The 23,829-nt window shown below is 49.2% G+C and overlaps 1 protein-coding gene across 2 annotated transcripts in view; it reads right to left on the bottom strand.

The window, feature by feature from the left end:
- Positions 1 to 17,146: 17,146 nt before the first annotated feature.
- LOC122395934 (homeotic protein ultrabithorax-like) overlaps positions 17,147 to 23,829 on the bottom strand; it is a 106,801-nt gene continuing 100,118 nt past the window's right edge. For both annotated transcript variants that reach the window (XM_043393877.1, XM_043393878.1), the window contains one exon: positions 17,147 to 17,482. In XM_043393877.1, coding sequence (XP_043249812.1) covers positions 17,166 to 17,482 — 317 coding nt within the window. In that variant the 3' untranslated portion in view covers positions 17,147 to 17,165. The remainder of the gene's footprint in view (positions 17,483 to 23,829) is intronic.

The raw sequence follows: 23,829 nt of genomic DNA, 5'->3' as shown, positions 1-23,829 counted from the left end.
GCGTCGAATTACCGGAATCCCACCTTCGAAACCAAAGGTGGTCCCTTCCAGGGCTACGCTGTGTGCCCTCGACCGTTCGAAACCCTCGCGATATTTCAACGTGCCGAGTGCACAGTTTCTCCACGGGCACGCAATCGTCACGGACGATCGCCCCGCGTCGAGTTCGATGGCTCGTCGCGATGTAAGATCGCCCGGCAAAAAGAGAACGTAACGTTGATCCGCGACACGTAGAGGAGAGTTCGGAGTCGAGCGGGTACGGCTCTATCTGCCCACGCGCGGATCTAAGAAAACCCAAAGCGTATGTCCGCCGTGGGGATTGCCGCGATCAATCCTCCCGGCGAGAGCCACGGAGAGAGCTCGAGCACAGTTCCGTGTCTCGTATAATTGAATCGTCGGACTGGCGCGGGAGGAGGCGGAGGGCATCATATTCGATCGCGGGCAACGGTGACGAGGGAAGACGTCGGGGACAAGCAGGAAATAAGAGGGGCCCTCTCGCCAGCCGCGGCGATCTCTGCTCCGTGCCCCCGCAGTGTTTACACCGTCGACATTTCCAACCGTTCCCGGGCAAAATATTACCGTATCGCCTCGTGCCGGGAGAGTGATATCGCCGGGTAATATATCGTTTCGCATGTTTTATAGCGACGCGTACTCGCCCTTATAGTGGGTGTACCTGGCGGCGCGGATATCTCAGTCCGGAGAGCAACGGGACGTATCGGATTCCAAACGACTATCTTCTACTCGGGGACCGCTCTTCTCCGAGGATACCGAGACGGGATTTCATTAACGACGGGCGGACGTCTCCGGGGTCGCAGGTGCGAATCGGGCGGATACGACCCCGTCGGAGGTTGAAATTTTAAGCGGATATCTGCTCTGTCTCTTTTCGGTCGCAGACTCCAGGATGTGCCGCGGGGAGAAATGCGGGAATACCTATAAGCCGACAGCGAGAAAGAGCGCCCTGCCGAGCCAGAACTGCATGTTGGTACGGCTCCAGTGTAGGAGTAAAACGAGTACGTAGGTCCGAGAAGTGGGAGGGGTGGAAGAAGAACGGAGAGAGACGGGGCCACGCGGGTCCAGGGGCCAGAAAGCCAGAAACCAAGCAAGCCGTCGAGCCAGCCAGACCAGCCAGCCAGCCGAGCCAGAGAAAGGAGAGAGGACGACGCCGATGATGAATCACCCGCCAGGAGTGAGCAGGAGTAAAGGAGAGAGGAGAGCAATAAGAGGGCAAGCTACGCAAAAAAGCCTCCGCGCTGGAACGCGCTAGAGCGAGTCGCTAACTGACTTATCTACACATCGGAGTATCAAGCCGTCCTCGGCGATCGCGGTCTAATGGGCCGTTCGGGGTATTTCGGTTGTCCCAGTCTAATAAGCCACGCGGAAACCGAAAATATTAAGTCATCCCCTATCCTCTACCACTTTTCCACGCTCCGACACGTCCATATTGCAAAAACAATTATATTCCGTTGGGTTGCAATTGCAAAACAAGATCAACGAAGCAAAGACTGTGTTAGAGTTGCTAATTTACACCATCTACTAACGCGAAGAGAAAACGTCCTTTCGAATCCTGTCCGTCATCTTACAATTCTGTCTTATCAACGTGACGTGTTACCTACCGATCGTATATGTGCTCACGAGTGCATTTAATGTTCAGACGATCGAATAAATTCTAAACCCACGAGAAAAACACAAACATGGCGGAGTGCCTAGCCTGTAAATTTCAAGGAAGAGACCTAACCCCTGTAGCAAACGATGGTGGCTCGAAACGGTTGATCGAAGGCGAGAAATCGTAAGTTTGGTAATCGGTATCGAGGCAAGCTGAATCCTTCCTGTGGGCCAGGGTGAGCGGAGGAAGCAATCCGACGGTTCCGGGGTTTCCGTCGCCGAGGAAATTGGGTTCGTCTCGCGGAGGAGCACAGAGAGCCGGAGGGACGCGGAGGCGAAAGAAGTTCCCGGTATCATCAAAGACCGCGTGGATCGTGGGTCCGCGAACGTGTGCACACCGATACGGGTTTATATAGAAGTTGCGTTCGCTCGGTCACGGGTAATGGTTTTACGAGCGTCAAGGGTGATATAAAGAAAATGAAAAACACACCGGCGATGCTGCCAACACGCGCTGGATATAACTATGTTGTTGGGAATCCCCTCCATTCCGTCTTCGCTTCTTCTTAAGTTTATACAGCCACTAGGAGGGCAGAGACTCTCACCCACGCAACCCCACGGACACCTAGTCACCTCAAAATTCCAAACCCCCCAACCCCTGTGATTTAACTCCCCGCGGGGCGAGTCGCAATTAGTTCTCATATTTCGCGCACCGCTCATATCCTCGTGAACTTTTAACGCCTCCTTCGCGCCCGCCCCCCGGACATGATTTACGCCCCCAAGAAGCGTAAACTTTCATTCGAAAACTTTTATTCCATTGTCCGTTTTTAGTTCGAAACGAATAATTTAACGAAAGCAGCCTGATGCCGGAATAATTCGAGGCTAGCCGCACCCGGGACGCTTCGCCACCCACTCCCCCCACCCGCCCCGCTGCCATGATTTAGGAAGATGCCCAACTTTCCGGGGCGTTGGAATAACGAAGGGGACCCGTTGCTTCTTTTTTACGTCCAGCTGAATGGCTCGTGTCTAGGGTTAAATGCTATTGTCTCTTCCGCCCTTTTATTCACGGCTTCATGAACTTCCAGCGTGTCTTTCAAATTCACGCGCCATTCGCAAAGACCTGGGTGCAACATCTTTCGTCTATTCTCAGAGTTTAACAGAATCTTTATTTTGGTATACACCTAGACAAAGCTTATCGCTAGACTGCAGATGTTTATGCATTTAAGGGAAACTTTAATTCCCAAGAAACTACAGAATGCACTTAATATCCAAAAATATAAGAAATATTTAAAGTACTATACGAATTATTATATTTAGGGGTTGAGATAATCCTCTACAAAGCTCTCATTTCATTAAATAAAAGATACTTAAATTATATTGTACTGTCTGTACTTATACAATTAGGGGTTAAGAAAGTACCACGAAGTGTTAAGGAACGAAATCGGTGGGAAGGCGAGATTTTTTTAAGGGAGTCCGAGGCATCCTCTGTTTTCCAAAGTTTCCTGGGTCGCGCGAGTGCATCTTTCAAGCGGGCTAGAGTCCCGCGGAGTGTATAGCAATTAGGCAGTGTCTTCGCCGTCCTAGGACGCACACTCTTCCCCGAAAGTTCCTCGCTTTTATACGCGTCTCGCGGACGTAAGAAAGTTTGCGGGTAACTTTACCAAGAGTCTGGGAAAGGTTATTTCAATATTGCGATGTGTGCAAGTTGACGCTGCGATGGAGGAAGCTCGTGCACCGTAGGGTCCTTCGCGTTACACGAGTCTTCCGTAACTCGGGAACACGGAGGGCAAGGAACGCTTTAACGTTAACTATAATTCATAGTTCGAACATAAAATCTTCTCGTTCGACTTGCCGGTAGATTATTCATTTACCAAACGAATCCCGGGTCAACGTCCGGCTAGTGAAATGAAATTAATAAGTGAATGATCGATTCGAAGCGGATGGAATGCGAGCAATGTCGCGGCGAGCGGGTAATCGGTAAGGCGTGAAGTACGAAATTGACGGGAATCCCTCGCGCGTTGAATAGAGACATTAATCTCATTCCGCGATAAAGTAAAGAGAACAATGATAAATTCCGCGCGGGATATTTATCACGTGCGCGGTCAAGGAACATTTAGCTCGAACCACTTTATTTCAACGCGATCTTGCCTCCCGGGTGGCCTGTATAAATAAGCCGCCGTCCGAAACTGGAAACGCGGCGGCGGCGGCGGCGGCGTCGAGCGAATCAACCGGCCACGATCACCGGGAACCGTTTTATGCGCGTTTCTTTTTAATTAACGCCACGTTGACGGCCCGTTATCGGTCGCAATTATTCGTCGCCCGTGCAAGGATATGAGCGGTGCCCACGGAATTGATGGACACCGTGCCCGGGCTCGTTCTTGCCGCGTTAAACGAACCGTGTAATCGCGCACGCGAGACACGTACCCAGAAAACCAACTAGCCCCGGCGTCCCGTGCTTTTTCAACCGCGGCCGTGAAGGCGTAAAACCGCTCGTGAAACGTTCGTCGCGGCGCTTTAGCCGCGCGACATCTCGTGAAACGTTCGCCACGAGCCAGAGAAACTTTCCTCCGCGGGCACCCTTAACCGCGAAAGGGGTAATTAGAGTCTTAGAGCAACTCCTCTTAGGGTTGGGGTAAACGAAATCTAATTACGAATCGGTAGGCTCGAAACCAGGATCACGACACCATTTTGAGGTTCTCAAGTATGGAATATTGTCTGGAACACTCTGATAGATCATTCTAAGGGATCGTAAAATGGCGTAACCATCGCCGTTAATAAGATTAGGAAAAAATGGCTGGCTCGTTTGTATCTCGTAAAAAAGAACAGCGCCTAGTCAATTAACACTCTCCACAGTGATTGTGGGGGAATGGAATAGAAAAATCCAGGGACTCTACATCAGTAATTAGAGTCTTAGAGCAACTCCTCTTAGGGTTGGGGTAAACGAAATCTAATTACGAATCGGTAGGCTCGAAACCAGGATCACGACACCATTTTGAGGTTCGCAAGTATGGAATATTGTCTGGAACATCCTGATAGATCATTCTAAGAGATCGTAAAATGGCGTAACCATCGCCGTTAATAAGATTAGGAAAAAATGGCTGGCTCGTTTGTATCTCGTAAAAAAGAACAGCGCCTAGTCGATTAACACTCTCCGGTGATTGTGGGGGGAATGGAATAGAAAAATTCAGGGACTCTACATCACCGATGGCGGATAGAGTTAATGGAGGATCGACGGGACGTTGACTCTGAGAAATCGACACCGTCGCATCGACGTCGTGCCTAGAAAAATTAAGCGGTTACGTAAGATAATTTGGCAACGTCGCAGCCAGCCATCACGTTGCAGCCCGAACCGGGCGGTTCGGTGGTGTGTATCGTGTGTGTTAGAAATATCCAGCCAGACGGAGCGAGGCGTATGCCCGTCCTCTCCGTGGCTAGCCAAGACCCGAAAAGCGGGTAACAAAAAGGGGGAAAAAAAAGAAAAGGAAGGCATGGAAGCCTTAGGTTTTGTGTTGCGAGAGGTTCTCTAGTCAGGCTGTGTGCCGTTGCCTCTTGTCCCGTTCTACGACCCACACCGTCCTAACCTCAAATCCGAAATGGAGGGGGAACACGGGGGAGAGAGACACCAAGGGAGACGTCGAGGAGGAAACGAGCGACGGAGAAACAGAGAGGTTAAAGAAAAGATCGAGATGGCGTTACGATTCTCCGTTTCTCTTCTTTTTCCATCCGCCGTCTCTGCTGCTCTTTCCTCCGTTGACTTCGGAGCCCGGGGATTCTGGGAGTTTTTAGAGTGCGGCCCCCTCATTGTTGTGTAAATGTGGACCAATGGCGCCGGCAGACGGGGCGCTGCGCACGTTTTAAATGCTAATACCCGACTGTACAAAACCGGGTTTTGCGAAATTCGCTGCTTCCTTCGGCCTCCGGATCAACGACGCGGTTATTAAGCTATCAAGCCGCGCGAAAAACCTTTTGTTTATGCTTGCGAGCCCCCCGTGATCCCCCGCCTTCCCCAGAAATTTCCGCAACACGGACCGAAATCTATTATAAGCCCTCCTCCATGTATGTTAAATCAGGACACGTGTCAAAAAATTTATTTGCGAGCCTTCCTAGGGTCAACAGTTCGAAATACATTACCCCGAGTGTACTCTGCGATACAAGTAAAAAAAAAAAAGAAAAAAGAGGATACTTTTTTAACGCGCGCGAACTGTTCCGAAACAGGGCGTCGGTCGCGTCTCTCGAAATCCAATTATTCGTCCGTCCGGCGAGAGATAAATTTACTCGACGCGTTGAATTTGCACGGAAATCATCAAGATGGCCCGATACGACGCTCCCGGTGGTTCGTGGCAGAATTTACGACGGAAAGTGAGCGCGCACGCGAAACGAAAGCGAAGATAATAAGCGAACCTCCGCAGGCCCAAGGCTACGATGATTCGTCGCGTCTAGATAAGAGTGCAGAGGCCTCGATAAGTGAAGTATACCAGTGACGCCAGATTGAGCACCGGGTGCACTACTCGCACTATGCCAGATCACGCGTACGTGAGCTCGTGGAGTTTCGGAGAGTCGACAAAGGCAAACTGACACATGCCCTCTTTCTCGATTCTCCGAAGATGCTCGAAGTAATTTCGGACCGTCTCGTGGGAGTCGAGAGAGGAAGGCTCATTTGCCTTCTCGTTCTTGAACAACTGAAATTCGACTTTTTTATTTTCCGACCTATGTATGTAGACGAACATAAGCAAGATACTATAACGAAAAAAATTTTGTGAAATTTTCCTTACGGAAATACACGGTTTAGGACCCCCCGATCATATTTGAATTATTGAAAAAAAAAAAATTAATTTTTATTATTCCTATATATGAGCGTACATATGTATATCATTTCAGATATCACTTCTGATACATCTGGCAACGTATAACCATTACTGCTGGCTACTGACAGATTCTCGCAGCCTCTGCTGGCTTCTGCTGGCTTCTGCTGGCCATTGCTGACCACACCTGATACTTCCGACAACGTATAACGATTACTACTGGTTACTGCCAGCCTCTCCCAGCCTCTGTTGGCCTCTCCTGACCTCCGCTTATATTTCTGACGACGTATAACAATTACGACTGATTTCTGTCAACCTCCGCTGGCCTCTGCTGACCACTGCTGACCACCCCTGATGCTTCCGGCAACGTATAACGATTACAACTTGCCACTCCTTGCCACTGCTGCCATCCGCTGGCCTCGGCTGACCACTGCTGACCACCACCGATGCTTCCGACAACGTGTGACGATTACTACATGTTACTGCTTGCCCCTTCTGGCTTCTGCTGGCCCCTGCTGACCCTTGTTAACAACCTCTGCCATGATATATATGTATTAAAACATTGTATAATGTAAATCTATGGCAATAAATGATATAATTACAAAGAATTCTATTTCTTCTCATCATTTCTACACTTCTTTTCCTCGCGAAATCATTCCCATAGTTATAAGATACGTGCCCCCTCTTCCCATATCATGGCCTCCTAATAACAAAGTCTAAAATGAACCTAAAACCGCCGCCAAAATTTTTGCTCGAAAATTTCGCCGATTTCCCAATTTTCCAGTTGTTTCAGGGCTTTCCAACTGTTTCAGGGATTCCCAGCTGTTTCAGGGCTTTCCAGCTGTTTCAGGCCTTTCCAGCTGCTCCCAAAATTTCAGAGTTTCAGGGCTTCCGAGTTGTTTCATGACTTTCCAGCTGTTTCAGGACTTTCCAATTGTTTCAGGGCTTTTTGAAAAGTTAATTTTTGATTTTGGCAGCAAGTACGAGAGCTGGACACTTCGGGAATCCAATTTTAACCGGAAAAACGGTCTCTTAAAACTAAGGCAATGATTTGGAGAGGAAAAGAAAGGTAAAAATGATGAGAACACATAGAATTCTCTTAAATTATATCATTTATTGCCATAGATTTACATTATACAAGGCTTGAATACTTATACATCATGTCAGAAGTTGATAACAAAGGTCACCAGTGGTCAGCAGTAGTCGGTAGGGGCCAACAGAGACCAGCAGAGGCCAGCAGAGGGATGCAGAGGCATGCAGAGACCAGCAGTAACAAGTAGTAATAGTTATACGTTGTCAGAAGCATCAGGGGTGGTCAGCAGAAGCCAGCAGAGGCAGGCAGAAGTCAATAGTAATCGTTATACGTTGCCAGAAATATAAGCGGAGGTCAGGAGAGGCCAACAGAGGCTGGGGGAGGCTGGCAGTAACCAGTAGTAATCGTTATACGTTGTCGGAAGTATCAGGTGTGGTCAGCAGTGGTCAGCTGGGACCAAGAGTCAGTTGTCCAAGATCGAGAAGACAAATGTGAGAAAATACTTCGGGCAGCTTTGGAGAATCGAGAAAGAGGGCATTCGTCAGTTTGTCTTTTTCGACTTTCCGTAACTCCACGAGCTCGCATACGCGTGATCTGGCATGCGTGAGTAGGGCACCGTCGGTGCTTTTCTGGCACCTCTGAAGTATACGGCATTAAGACGTAGAGCGGGCTACGAGGGCGCGATCTGCCGGACGATCCCGTAACTCGCTCGTCTCCCCTCCCCGTACGACCAACCACCCCGTAGGTAGGTGAATCCCCCCGCGCGGCCCCCCCAGCCATGAACGTGGAAGCGGATGTCCCGGACAAGCCGGATCGCACGGGCGTAGACTTTACGAGAGTTCAAGTGGTATCAGCTAATAATGACGGTCGTAAACGTCGCGATAGAATCAACAACGAAGAATTATTGCCAGCCAGTTACGTGGCAGCGAAAGGCGTAAAATGGTAATGAAGTGTAATCAAAACAAATCATAAAACAGCGGACACCGGCGGCCCGCGCCTCTCCCGCAAGAATCACGCTCCTGCACGGAATTCGCACGCACCTGCTGCACGTAGATGCAAACGGGAGCACACCGTTTCCCCGACTCTATCTAACCTCCGGGTCATTGCTCAAGGCCACGTTCTATTCGAACCCCTAAACGAGAAGTCAACGATTTCACAAACAAATGGTCCCTGAGATGAACCCTTTGGGTAGAAGTCATTTTCAACCCCTGAGTGGTGACGCAAGCAGCGTCGGTATTGGTCGATGTTATGAACAAAAATGGTAACTAGACTTCTTTGGGAGGGGAGGACTGACCCGAACCTCAACCCATCCGAATCCCTCGTAAGAAATTCTGTACGTCGAACGTCCCGATGCAAATGACGACGGTCGAGGAGAATGTCAACGGACGTTCCCTTGGCCGAAAGTCGGGAACGATTATAGATTGTGTCATTGATAGAGCGGGCAGAAGTTACGAGGCACGCAAGAACAATGTCTTCGCGGCCGGTGGTCGCGTTGAAATTTTTCTAGGACGTCTGCGCGGGAGGTAGGTCAGGGTCTGATTGCAGGAAGGAAGCAGTTAGGCCCGGTTAAAGTCGTTAAGCCAAGTTTACGAGGTGTTACCGGGAGCGTAACCTGTAAATCTCAAAGGCAGTGGAGAGAGCGCGTGCCGGTGGCCGCCCTTGGAAAGGCCACGGAAGGGGTAATGGATATAACTGGGGTGTAAGAACCGAGGTAAGACTGCTCGAGCGCTATAAACGCTTTTATGGATCGTAAAATGTCTTCCTTTACAGCCAATAAAGATCCCCGACCTACCGTTTGACGAGCAAGCGAACGCTTGAGTATATGCGCGCCAAAGCAAGACGGTGAGAGGGCGAGGGTGTGCGTGTGCGCGTGAGAGAATAGAGAGAGAGAGAGAGAGGAAAAAGATCATGCATCAATCTGTCGGAATCACGCTTTACTGCGCAATAAAATCACACGCTGTCGGTGCTTTATTCCGTCTTCATGAGGCCGCTTGTCGCGGCTTTATTGGATTATTGACGAATAGCCGCGAGAATGCATTCGTCGGGAAAATGCAAACGGTGGAGCCGAGTCAGCGCGACTGCGTATGTATAGGCGGCGGACCGGACCAGTATGGAGTTCCCCTCGCCGAGGACGCCCGGGAGCCCAACGTTGAGAACCAGAAACAACACTGTAAGTTACTGTACGACCAGGTCGATAAAAACAAACCATAAAACGCATTACCGGCGATCATTGGACTACCGTGGAATGGCGTTAAGCACGGTAAGTAGGAGCGAGCTCTAAATTAAGCGAAGTACCGATTGAGGCGTCGGCAAGGCAGAACGCTGCTCTATCGGCCGCGAGCACGCCAGCCCGTGCTGCCATCTGCCACGGGAACGGTCAATTAACTGAAAATAGTGCCGCGGAGTACTACACCGCTTTCCGCTTCGAAAATTTTTCCTCGTACCGCTCGAATTACCGAGTTTTTCTCGAATTTTCGAGCACCGGCTGAAAGAAAATACCAACGGGACAATTTTCCATCCGTAAAATTATGATATATATCGATGGACAACGGCGAGAACCGACGGACCAATGCGACCAAATAGTCGTCGCCGGTCGTCCCCGCCTTAACCACGCCCTCGAAAGCCAAGGGGTGAGGCGGCCATAATTAAGCCAGATGTCGTTAAAGCCACTAGATGGCATCGCAATACCCTGAACCAAATCGCGGATCCTATAAAATCGCCGATATTACTTGCCGACCAGCGGTTCGCAGCGAAAGTCTCGCCGTACCTTGCTCTCCTTGCTTTCATTCGGTTTCGATCGCGCGCTAATTTATATCGGAGTTAATCATCCACCGACGATGGCCCCGTCGTCGGCCGCCGACCGAATCGTCGCGAATTTCGACATTTTCGCACGACGGTTTGATATTTTTTTTCCCCTCCTCCCCCGCCAGTTTCTTTTTAGATAAGCGGGACAAGTCGGACCGTGAAAGATTAACTTCTTCCCTAGCCGGGAGACAGAAAACCCCGGCGAAGACCCGGTCGAGAGCGCGCGCGGAAACACGATATCGGGATCGGGGGACGCCTTTAAATATTTCTAGCTTTTAGAGCCGGGCCGTAGCGGGACCGATTTATCGCCCACTATATACGGACAAACTTTCCTATATAAAAGTAGATCGCCGAAATTCCTTTAAATTGCCTTTTCTTGTTCACTGTCAAAATTTATCTCGGCGTATATCTGCGCCGTGGCATCGGGCCCGGCGGGACGGGACGATGCCGCGAGAGGGCTCGGCGTTGTCCCGTTCTTTATTTAGGCGACGGGGTAGAAAAAAAAGGTGACATATGGAAGCGCGCCGCTAGAGGTCCGTCAAATTCTTCGGCCGTGACTCCGCACACGATAGCGCGCGCAGGCCTTTCTTAATTGGACGCCGTCCTCCACGTTCGCGGACACGGCAAAAACCTCCACGGGGCCCCCCCCCCAACTTCCCCCCGCGTCCGCCGACAATGAAATGTAAATTCGAGACGCAAATTCGACGAGAACCGACCCCGAAAAAAATGCCCCCCCTCTCCCCTGGCTCGACCGTTCCCTTCCGTCCCAGAAATGTGACTATATCTCATTATATTATCAGGCCACGGGCGAGGCGGTCGCGAATTTAATGGCGGGGCCCCCGCTATCAATGCGCGATTTAATGAGCGCGCGAAACAATGCAACAGAAACCGTTGAGCGCGTGCGTGAGCCCCGGTATATCCCAACAAATAACGTCATAAATATGTAATTAATACGGTAATATAACTCAAATCGGTATTTATCGTCGCGCTAATCGATTTCCCGTCCCGATACAACCATCGACGTTACTTCCACCGCGAGCTACAATTCGACCGTGACGCGATTATAGTTTCTGGCAGTATTCCATGCTCCGACTAACGATCTACTTTGCGTCGTAAAAACCGCGCGCGGCGGTCGCGCCGATGAGGAACGCGGACGATAAAGAAAGAAGCGAGATATAATCGGTGGAACGAGAGGAAGGAGCGAAGAAACTGATTATTTCCGCTCCGGGGCCGACCGACGAGCCCCGCGCGCCGCCATCGTTGTTATCTGACGAAAATGGAACTATGATGAAATTAGAGTAATGTATCTTTCGGAATCGGTTTACCCGTCCCATCGCCGTCGATTAAACGACAAAGGTAATTTTTTAATCCCCATATTGGCCGCCATTTAATTTCACTCAAATTCCAAGATTCCTTTAGAAAGTTCGTCAAACGCTGATTCGGAACTCGAAAATATTTCGGGAGGATTCATTTACCTACGATAAAAATAGAAGTCAGGGAAGCTCTGACGTCCTTTGGGGACAGTTCTCATTTCGGAAAAGAGAAAAAGGTCGTGCTGGTGTTAAGTCAGGTAAATGGAAATGGGCAGACGAGTTGCCGGGCGACAAGAACCAACTACCCTTTTCTCGAAATTGCAGCCTCGCTCGGAAAATGCGATGCAATAACTTTTTAAGCACTTCTGAGTAGAATGCCCTGTTTACAGCTCGTCCCTTTAGGCACAATTATTCATCAATTGTACCCTATTTAGGAAACTACTTTGGAGCAATGATAATAACTTGTTTCGTAACTCATTTGGACATTGCTTTTCAGTTATTTCCACGATTATACGCAGCTCTCCGATACAACGTTAACAAAATCCGGTACAGGTGTAGAATTGCAGAGTTAATATCAAATTATGGCTTCGTTCCGTTCGCAAATTTCAACTTTGCTCTCGCGGCGGGGCAATATACATCACGCCCGCGAACGCATTGCAACCTTATTTGTAACCGAGTACCAAGTAATTACAATTCTGAATCCTTGCTAGACGTTTCTGACATTTCAATCAGCACAAATTATTTGTATGCGTATAATTTCGCTACCAGTCTATCGGCGAGATAAAATCACCATCGCTGTTCATTATTTATGTCACTATCCCGCATCGTTCGCCACCGCCTCGCGCCTTTTTTTCTACAATATATCCAGTAAGATAGCCATCCGAGCGATCGAACGTGCCCCAGTTATCGGACATTCTACACAATTCTTTTTGCTCTCGCCTGCCATTATTATCATCGTGATTTATTCAAAAACAGCGCCTCGCGACACTGAAATAAACACTCCGAACCGGTCCAAGCGCCTCGTAAGAATTAATTCACGTCTCAATGGCGCGAAATTACTTTGGTCCTCCTACTAAATTTCTTACAGAATGCGTTTGCGATCCCGTTTCGTAGAGACTTCGATGCTCGATGAAGGCAGCGTTCGGGTTGCTCACGGCGTAAAAATCTGCAATTCCTTTTGGTTCCGGAGAAGAGAAACGAGCAGCAACGGCGACAATTGGAGAAACGAGTGCATCGATTAAACATCACTGGCTGGGTCAGTATCATCGGATCAGGTCCCGAGCAGCCTACAATTACGATGCAGTTCGTGGAGTTAATTGGCGAATTCCACTGGCCGGTGAGATACTGCCGCGCGCCGGGCGAAAGAAACTTTATAAACTTTTCCGTTTATCTGAGCGAGCCACCGAAGAGATATGATTTGGAAGGAACGCGAATTATCGCGCGAATTTCTCTCCCCCCGCGCGGGGAGGGGGCGTTAATCGTCGCCCGTACTGATAATGAGATTTTGAACGAGGCCATCGGAAAACGCGTGCGCCCTAAAATTACCGAATATAAAGAACGGTTGACGCATATTTCTGTCGAAACTCGTCGTACGTCGACTGTTGCATCAAAGTGCGGTTTTTCTTTTAATTAGGATATACATCGCGTCGGTCAAGCTCAACGTAAATTGCCAGCAAATGGTATTTATGAATTCCGTAACTGTAAGTATGAAATCTGAAACCTGTCAAAATGGGCCCCGTAAATCCAGTGTTCACTCGGTTGATAAGTGTTACGTGTTTTCGTAAAGAAATATTCACTTATTCCGGGTGTCTAATAAGTCTCGAAGACGGAAGTCGCTTTTAACAATTTTTATTGTAACGATAGAAATTCTCGAGCAAAACATACTCTTGCCTCATTGTTCGCTGTTCATTATCTGGGTGGAATAAATCCAAATACAGCCGTTACGGTGTTTTCTATTAGGAACTGTGTAAAACAAGAATTATTAAAGAACAAAACACGCAGGAAATTACGCTACCACGGTGTTGTCGGAGTTCACCTTTTATACGATGTTCCAACGTGTAAACGAGGAGGTTGAACGTGTTCGATTTCTAAAGTTCCATGTAAATTCATACGTAAGATTGGCGTCGACGAAGTAGAAGCATTCACAAGGTTCACGCACAACGACGTAATATACAATGGGTAAAAGGAAGATTAGCTACATGCAACGTTCAGCTTTTATCGTTCGTGAATAAATTCACCCTGCTCCCAAAGAGCTTACCCGTAGCCGTGTATTATTAATGAAAACTCTTTCTCCGATTCTCGCGTGGAAATTCGCAACGGTGAAAACAGACGCTAATTCTTTGGCGCGAATGGAGCATCAATCACGGAAGTTGGGAGTCACGAAAGGGTTGGAACTTCGAAGGAACTCGCGCTTTTCGAATCTAGATCCGCGTTTTCTTTCGCGAAATTTTTATTCTGGACAGAAAGCAATCTCGACCGGCGAGGAAGTAAACACGAGGGCCGGAGGAAGAGAGTCGCTGGACGACGCGAGGGGACGGAAATAACGAGTCGAAGCGAAAGCAGCGCGTCGCCTGCTCGTAGACTCGACACAAAGCATCCGCGAACATTTCCCGGGAATCCTTTTCTCTCGAAAAACACGGAAGGAGTCATAAAAGCCTTGGACCCGGCACTTTCGTGAAAGCGCACGAAAAACCTGAGACCTTTTTTTTTTTTTACAGCCGAGCAATTCGAAGGGTCGTTCGTTTCTTGGGAACGAATGGCCGCACCCTGGACTAAAATACAAATTATACCGAACCTACCCCGCCAGATATAGAAATTGGCGCCCACGTTTTTTTCCCTACCTGACCAAAAACTTTCTACTTTCTACTTTCCACTACCAGTCCACCCCCTTTGAAATCGTCCTGCGGCGTTTTCACTTTTTTCACGCCACCGAAAGTTGGCCGGTAAAAAAATGAATTTTGTTTTCAAAACGTACGAGACTTTGGATCGAGGAAGCGTATTATTCCGACTGTATCATGCCCCACAGAGAAATATGGCGGTGCAAGTGTCATGACTTCGAGCCGCATGGCGGCATCATGGTCGTAGAAATGTTTATATGTTATGGTCGAACGAATACGGAAACGCATACAAGCGTGTTGCAAGAAGCTTTGAAGTCATCAATACATAACTCGTTCGAACCGGAGTATGAGGACTATGGTTTTCAACGAGACAATGCTTCTTGTCATGCTCCAAAGAAAACCAAGGAGTGGTTCGCTAAGAATACGTAATATACGTACCCAATAGTTTCGAGCGTGTCTGTAGCTCATAGATTTGGAAAAACAGGTTTAAATAAACTTTTCCTCGGACGACCGTCGTCCTGGTGAATTAACAGCGAGCGCATTGAACGTGCACAGGGCAGTTTAAACGCTCGGTGGACTACGGTCGAGGCGTCTACGGTGCTCTTTAACGATCGAGACGAGAAAATTGGAGGGCGTTTCGTTAACGTCCGCGATATCCGCGGTAGGCGAAAATATTAAAATCACGATGGAGCAACATTTCAGAGGTCGGCCGTTGCCGCGGCAACCCCTTGAGATGCAAGAAGGTTCAACGGGCTCGAGTTAAATGCACGCAAACAGAATAACTTAGGGAATTATGAAGGCGCACGCTCGCAGGTGGTTTATCCTCATTAAGTGTACCGGCTAAACTTAATTTTAAAGGCCGGGGAACGGCTAAAAGCCACACGCCCGCCATTTGTAACACTCTTTAGTCCCGACATTTTCTTCAGGATCCCGTAACTTTCCGCCGATGATATATCAAGGCGTAATGCGAGCTCACAGCGGCGGGGGGGAACGGGTTGCTCAACGCCCAGGGAAAATCCATTACGTTTTCGGGGTCGTTTCAACCCCTTCGAATTTAGGTTACGAAGGCCCTCCACCCAACTTCGGACTTCCTACGATCGCTGCTTCGATTTCGAATTGCAAAGAGTTTGAGTCGATCAGAAAATGACTACAGCCTCAATTTTCAAAGAGTTTATTATGAGAGCATCAAAGAAAATTGCATTACATTTGTAGAAGTGCAGGATCGCTACTGGGCTATCCAGTTTTCATTTCTGGGGAAACTCGAAAAGAATTGTTTATTCAACAGACACTGCTAGTGTTGAAATGCATACGAGGCTGCCAACGAGTCAAATAAACATCTAGGATTGTTGAAGGATTGAGCAATTGTATGACACGACGACTGCAGTCTTGCATTCGGACCGAAGGTGGCCATTTCGAGCACTTTGCATGCAGAGAAGCAGTTATGCGTTGCTAGAACACAAAAACGACTAACATGGAAACAGGGTCGAATAGCCACAAGTTTATCAGATCTTTTTTCACCGACTCAGGTCTGTACATTAACTCTAGAACACTACACTTCGTGTTTAAACGCGTTAATATAATTGTGGGATGAAAGGCTACTAAATAAAACGCTGAAAAATTTGGAATAATATGTACGCATATGCATACTTTTCGTGTGGGTGTCAATTCGTTTGTCTCGGCAGCCGAAACATGTTTGCTTTAACGCTTAACCGATTTTACGAGCTGGTTATACCGTGGCCCGCGTTATAAGGGGCCCATAATAGCAAGCAATTGAGATGATTGTCGATTTGTATATTCTGTTTCCAACCGCACCGCACATTGCGGTAGAAAAGTACCCTGCAACCGTATAATCAACGTTTTGTCTGTATCACTTTTGCTACGTGACAGAAAAAGAAAACGTAATAATAACACACTTGGTGCGGCACAATACACCTGCGCGCTGTTTCGTGGTGTATGTAGTTCGCTAAGGGGTCCGGACATTCTTCCGAGCAGCGTTGCGAAGTGTTTAAGAAATATTTTATATCGAAATTGAAATATTAAATACATCATTAAACGACAAACGAAGTCTTCGAAGCAGAGATCGTGGAATTAGTACGATAGATCGTCATTTATAAGAAATTTGGACAGCGACCAAAGCCCCGTAAAATGGATTCCACAGGGAATTATCAATGCCGGTATCCAACGAACATTTGCACCGCGCCAAGAGAAAGAGAAATTAATCGGTTGGTACAGAATCAGTGTCACCGGAGATGAAGAGTGGGTGCAATATATCAGTCTACGAGGTAGAAAACAATGGCTGCGGAAGAGACGTCGCAGTCTTCGTTCGAGATTTAAACTTTCAACAAGGCTGAGGAAGAATCTACTTTGCATTTTTAATACAGAGTATTCCGCGAGCCGACGATCTCTTCCTCCATCGTCGGGTACTCTGGATAAAGAACACGAGTGTTCGAGAATAATGGTCGACACGGTCTTGATTAATAAACACGATATGTTCCGTTGTTTAACGTGTTCGAGCCGGCCGCGAGGACGGCGTTACTTATGGAACGCCCGGGCCGAAATTGGCCGTCGAACAGGTTAAACGGTCCCAAAGGAGGAACATCGAACGAGAGAGACGAAGGGATCGGTAGAAAAAAAACAAAAAAAAAGAAATGATGGATAATAGAAACATCGGTATCGAAGTCACTCACCTTTAATATAGCTGTGTACATTGTGGTGCTAGCAGAGGGTGGTGTGGATTGGTGGTGGGATGGTCAGGGGGGCTCCGGTGCAGGGCGTACCCCTAGTTGGCCCCCTCTGGTCCCCCACCGGCCGCTTGCTGCTGATGCGCAGCCGCGGCCGCTGCTGCCGCTGCCTTCTGCGCCTGCGCCTGCTTCTCTTGCTCGTTCAGCTCCTTGATCGCCTGTATCTCCTTCTTCAGCTTCATCCGCCGATTCTGGAACCAGATCTTGATCTGCCGTTCCGTCAGGCAGAGCGAGTGTGCCATCTCGATCCGCCTCCGCCTGGTGAGGTAGTGGTTCGTGTGGAATTCCTTCTCCAGCTCCAGCGTCTGGTAGCGCGTGTAGGTCTGTCGGCCGCGCCTGCGCATTCCGTTCGCTCCTGCAACCAACAAAAGCACCAAACGTTCAAACGAGCTCGATCGCGTGTCTTTCGGGCTCGTTTCGATTCCGGCCCCCCGATTCCACGGGCACCGACTATCGGGGTACCCGGTCTTCCGGCGTACACCAACGCCTCCTGTCCGCTCGAGAGTTTTACTTCCCGCGATCGGTACATAGAATAACAAACCGATTCCAACGCTAAGGGTCCCGTTCTCGAAAAACTCACGAGCGGACACGCGGCTTATCAACGGCGAACAACGTTCGCGATTCAGCTGGTATTTTGTTAATAGAATAAAATTTGAAAATAAAAGTTGGCGATCACGGTGTACCTCTTCGATCGGTTGCTCAACAGCGAAGACACATTGTTAGAAACGAACGTTGGCGGTAGAATGTTTGGAACCAGCAGTTTCCGGTACCCAGGAAGTTTATTTTGGCATCGTCGGGGCATTCTACGATAATTTTATGCGTTCTACAGTTTCCTCGGAAGTCGTAATGCGGAACTGAACAAAAGTGTAGCGTAAATATTTTTCTTTGTTTTAATTCATGGATACGACCCCGTCTTAAAGAGACAAAATTCGCTGGAGAGCGGTCCACAACCCCTACCACTTGGCTTATTACCTAATTCGGTACACTCGAGTAGACATCCACGCGCGACACAATGTCGAACGAACCGTGATCTCGTAATCCCATCTGCTCCCAACGAACGGGGGGCCATCCAATTGCGAATGGCGTCGTTCACGGTTCCGTGGCGGAGAACTCCGAAATCCCCGTAACGCTCGCGATAACGCCACCGAGCATCGTGCTCTTAGGTGGGCGTCGAGGAAAAAGCGAGAAGAAAGCGGAGAAGAGGCGCGTAAACGGTTTCAGATAGAGCGTCGGAGTCGCTGGCGAGCCACCGAGAGAAAGTAAGAGAGTGTAGGACAGCGGGATAGGTACTGTCGAACAGCCACTTGGGTACAGTACCGGAATAAACCCGTCTGTGGGGGCGCAAGCTCACCTTATCGGCCGTTACTGCCTCGTAAAAACCCTCCCGTTTCACTTCTGCCGTAGCACCGGAGCACCGGAGGCCGGAGCAACCCCTGCACGACGACCGTAAGCAGTCCGCCTCTGCCTTTCGCACCACGGTTCGCTCGCATACGGTTTATATCGAACTATATAAACGGCCGTAATACGATTTCTGCCGGTCGACGCGACCCCTTTTGGTTTTTCCGGCGCCGGGACCACCGCGGACTCGCTCGCTCGGAACAATTAATTTCGGTTAAACGCCACGCGCCCGGTTATTACGCGATAAACCGAGAAATTAATTTCACTCGAAGGGTTTAATTGTTATGAATAATTAATCCGAGCGTCCCGGGATGGCCTACGCCGAAGGTAAGTGACGCGCCGATACCGGGTAGCCCCAACAAGGGGGGCGAAATTCTAGATCGCGTCTAATTTTCATGTGAAAATAATTCCTACGGAAGCTTCCAAAGTTTCATAAAAAAAGAGAGACCATCGATCTCGCGATACCAAGTTCGATGTACCTGTATGTGGCGTTACCACGATAGCAGTTAAAAAATTTCAGGGCTTCGATAGCCCCCGGGATAAAAGGTACTGGATCGCTGTCGGTGGTTTTTTGGCCATTTTTTCGATCGGCCCCGTCGACAGGGTCCCTGTCGAACGGGACAAATTTCCCGGGGACAATTTCGATAGAAATCACGGCGCGGAACAGAGTTGCGAGCGTTGCACCGCTCTGTTGCAAAACGTTGGACGTCGGTGTCTCGGTATCGGGCCGGCGCGGCGGCGCGCGCTTTCACGGCCGTGCGCGAATCGAAACGGCGTGCAATAAACGCGTCATATTTACAATCGTATCCGCGGCGATCTATTATCGACGAAACGCGCGCGACCAAAGTCACCCGGCGGTGGTCGTGCCGCCGCACACTGGACCGTTTCCAGTTGGCCATTACACAATATCGCGCGTACGATGCAACAACACGGCGAAACCGGAGAGTTCATATCGGCGTCATGTATATTATCGCAACGTAATCAAGTGGCTCGCTCCCGTCCCACCCCCCCACCGCCGCCTCTTCTCGCGCTCTCGTCCCCATCCACGCCCTTCGTCGTTGCACAACATCCCCATGATTTTCATTCCCGGTTGTCACGCGGCCTCGCGGAGTTATGGTGCACCGTTTATAAGGGTTATTTGTCACGCGGACCCCGTCGTACCGGTCCTCCTTTCCACCCCCGGGCGTTATATCGGCGCATCCCACCCTCTCAGGCTTTTCTCAGGCCCGATAGACTCGAACTTATAAATAAAACCGGGGCTTCAGCCAATTAAGCCGACCTCGTACGTCTCCGCAAAGTAGAAAATGCGACAGCCACCCCTGTTACGTGTCCGCTGTTACGTTTCCACCCCCCATCCGCTCTCGACTCGAGGCTTCTTTAATTTTCTATCGGTCTCCCCCGTCCCTCTTCCTTCCAGCCTAAAAATATCCGATGTTCCTTGTCTTATACAAATTTACACAAGACATACCGTTTACGTAATTTATTAATTGAAACATAGTAGGCTCGAGAAATAGCGGGGATGCAGCTTCGTAAAAAACGAAATACCTTCGACGTAGGGTCGTAGCTCGCGATCGATACACTCTATTCTCCAGGGTAGGTGGACGAAGAAAGGAGGAAAAGAGTTAGGAATCCCGGGGTTCGTCGCGGTATTCATCTCGCGAGTTCTTTCCGAATTCTAGATGTCTGCCGTCGAATCCTCCTCCGTTCGTCATTCCTTTTCCCCGGGATTCGGTCAGCCATCGTAGCCTCTCACCCCCGGGTTACGCGCGCCCCGTGGGAGATCGTGAGCGAAACGAAGTTAGGGGGAGAATTCCGAGAGGCTGCCACGCTCCCGGGAAAGTAAGAAGAGGCGTGCGTGGCTGTTTAACCAAGGGGGTGGATAAATTTTATGCTGAGACCGTGAAACGTGTTTCATCCGGGGAACGAGAAAGACGATCTCGCCGGGTGGCAGTCGGAGTTAGGGGCGGAGGGAGGCGAAGGGAAACGCTTGAATCGAGTGAAAATATTTCCAACCGTATCTCTCGGGGAAAAAATAAGAATTTCCAACCGTTCCGCTCGATGACCTATGGCGTTTCGCGAGAACAATCTTAAAACTGAGGAATTCGAAAAAGGAGATTACAAGATATAGTTTCGTAACCGCGGCGATCGAACTGCCAAGGCTGGATCGAGACGAGGGTGGAACGTTCGAAGTTTGAATGATAATGGACGGAGGCAGAAGGTATCGACCTCGTGCCAATTTACCGAAAGTATCTTTCGATTCGAGAGGGGGTGGTGCGTTGGAAGCCGTACGTCTCGAAGAAAATAGGGAACGTCGCTATAGGCGAGCCGTGGATTAAAGCGCGAACTCGGGCTAGAACGAGCGTGGAAAACTTCGCGGGGTTAACCGGATACCCTCACGGCTCGTTTAGGAAGCCCCGAATCAGGAGGGATCCTACGAAATGGAAGGAACTGCCGGAGCATCGACGTATCCGACCATAAACAGAGGTCGGAAAGGGGAGAGACTTCGGCTGTTGCCAACTCTAATAAGAACAGCCAATACGTTGATTGCTGCCGGGGATTTGCCGGTATAACTCTCCTCCGCGGTTCGCAAAACACGATGCCAAAGCCTCCCTTCGGGTCGCCCCCGTCTGTCTGTTGCCCGGAGATCGCGCGAGCACGCCAAAACCGGATCATACGCGAAGCCAATCAAATCAAAGTAAGTGAATTGCTCGAAAGCATCGAGGACCAACGTAGGCTCGCGGCGTTGCAACCCCCGGCGCGTGCTAGGCTTTTAGATTCCAAGACGATTACCGATGGCCGCATCAATCCTTAACCCCAGTGTTTCTTGTTTCGTTGATTCGACCGGCCCCGGGGTCAATTTAAACGCGGGCAATTTAGCTTCCACCCGCTACCAACGGTGATGCAACACCAATTACCCGTGTTTGCTTTGCCGTTTCTGAATCACGTCCATCGACGTATCGGGAAGACGAAGAGTTACAATCGTGGAGTTGCGAGGATACGGAAACGGTATGCTAATTCGCCATCCACGGCGGCTCTGAATCGAGAAACGTTCCCCCGCGGTTCGTTAGGGTCCCCGTTTAGCATTTACGTTTATCTAATTTTACGAATATTAATTCACCGAGATGATAATCGTATTTTAGACGAAACATAAAACACAATTACAACCGTATGAATTATTCGCCGTCTAAGACCCTGGGTTCTTATCTCCCCACGTCCAAACACGCTGCCCCCGTCTGCGGGGCTTATTTAATTTATCGACTGGTGTCCCTAAATCACACACAAGGTGTACGAGTAGACCTTGCATCCAATGTATTTTTTCGAAGCATTTTTCTGGGCTCTAGAGCTTCACTATCTGCTTTATGGGACAACTTTTCGAATATTTTTGGAATTTCTACATATTCTACACAAAAATACGCGTTGTTTGCTTTTTTAAATATTAAAATCCACCAATCCGTTCAGCAGTTATGACGTCTTAATCCCTTAACGCTCATATTTTTCGGGTTAACCAACAATGATTAGTTTTCTCTATTGGATTTGTTTCTAAAAATACGGTTTTTGTTAATTATAATGTTGTATCTAACGTATAATTTGAAGGAAACCAAATATTTTCATCCCTTAAACCGTTGGATTAAACAAATATTGTTTTTCAAAACAGACAGACTCGAGCATGAACGTTATGGGGTTAAACATACGCGTGAAATTTCAGGGTAACAGACAGTCATGGTCAGACATTGTACTTTCGGTAAAGAATTTTTTTTCTCGAAAGTGCGTAGGATTTTGGGGGTATGTCTATTGACCAAAAATAATTGTGATTGACCCTTGCAACTGAAAATAATTTTTTCAGAACAATTTGAAACTTTTCAATTTTGGCACCTACCCCCTGTCGATTTTTCTTAAAAGTTTCTTTTTAATAACTCTGTTCGACGCTTTACGGAAATGTTGTTCAATACTTTTCTGTACGTGTCCGTGAGCTCTACCCGTATACCTCGTCTGCGCCTAACTTGCTGCATCGAGAAATTCTTCACCGGAAGGAGAGCGCAGTCGGCCGCATAAATCGCGAACGCAATTAGAAGGCCTCTAGGTGCGTCCAGCCTCGAAACACGAGAGGCTGGGTCCTGTTCGCGTGTCGTAAGTTCTCGGACTTCCTCGCAGCACCTCCGAAAACGCGAACGGCTCGCGGGGGCTCAGGGTCGCGAGGCGAACTCTGTTTGCGAGGCACGGGAGTCCCGGGGACACTCGGTATGAGAAACGCGTAGCTACGCAGCAAGATCGTAGCTCAACGTGGGATACACCCTCCTCCAGGCTTGCCAAGGTAGGTAATCCTCTCGGGGGCGTGAGTTACTGCCTGGCGTCCCTCGCGCTGTACTCTCTTCTGTCCCACCTTCCTCTTCTTCTTCGGTCCCGTCTCTTTTCTTTTCCTCCCTCCCAGGCGGCCGTCTTTCCCGACCTTCGGGTTTCTTCGTTCCACCGCCGCGTCCTATTCCCGTCGATCTCTTTTCCGCCGTTAAGGGCTGCCGGGAGAAAGTCGACGGAAGGAAAGGACGGGAGGCAAAAGCGTACGCCGCGCCACAGCTGGAGGGCATTAGTCAACTGTAATTAATAAGTTATGTACGACGGAGGCTAACGAACACCGGCCGCGACGTTGTTATCTCTCTTTCGGAGGGAATCGCTTTCAGGGTGTGACGACGGAAGCCTCGACGGCCATAAATACACGCGCGCGCGGCGAACCCTTGTAACGTGAATAAACCGAGGGGGATGCACGGAAATAAGGAGCAATTCCCCGTTCGACTGGTACGCGGCGACCATCTATGATTTCGAATTCGAACGATTTGCACGGTTCTTTGTTTCCCGGAAGCCTGAATCCTGAATCGAGGGGGTGGCGGGCCCCAAAGGGGTGGGAGGAGGCGTACGGAGACGGCGACCGGTATGATTTCGTGGGCTCCGTTTAGGGATAAAGACAATTTTATACGTTGTACACGCTTCCTCGAAACGCGAGAAGTGATTTGAAATTCAGAAATAGATTGCGTCGAGTCGCGGAAAGATGGACGACGGCTCCTCTTCGCGTGTCAGAACGCATTTCTACTTACTCATTACGTATTCCATTCGACAGTGGGGTGATACTTCGAACCTTCTAACCCAAAGTAACGTTGTATTAGCACAGCGAGTGTCACACCTCCCAAGAATGAATGGGCACTTAATTCCTCGAGGGGCTATGTCAAAGCAGGATGGTGGGCGACGAACCCGAAAGACTGTCCAAACGTGTCGCGTCTCTTAAAAATGAATTAGCTCCCGACTTTCTTAAAA

Source organism: Colletes gigas, unplaced genomic scaffold, assembly GCF_013123115.1.
Source record: "Colletes gigas isolate AHSC1104 unplaced genomic scaffold, ASM1312311v1 Colletes_gigas_Sc00006, whole genome shotgun sequence".
In the NCBI taxonomy this organism is placed as follows: domain Eukaryota; kingdom Metazoa; phylum Arthropoda; class Insecta; order Hymenoptera; family Colletidae; genus Colletes; species Colletes gigas.
This window is presented reverse-complemented; position numbering and strand designations above follow the sequence as displayed.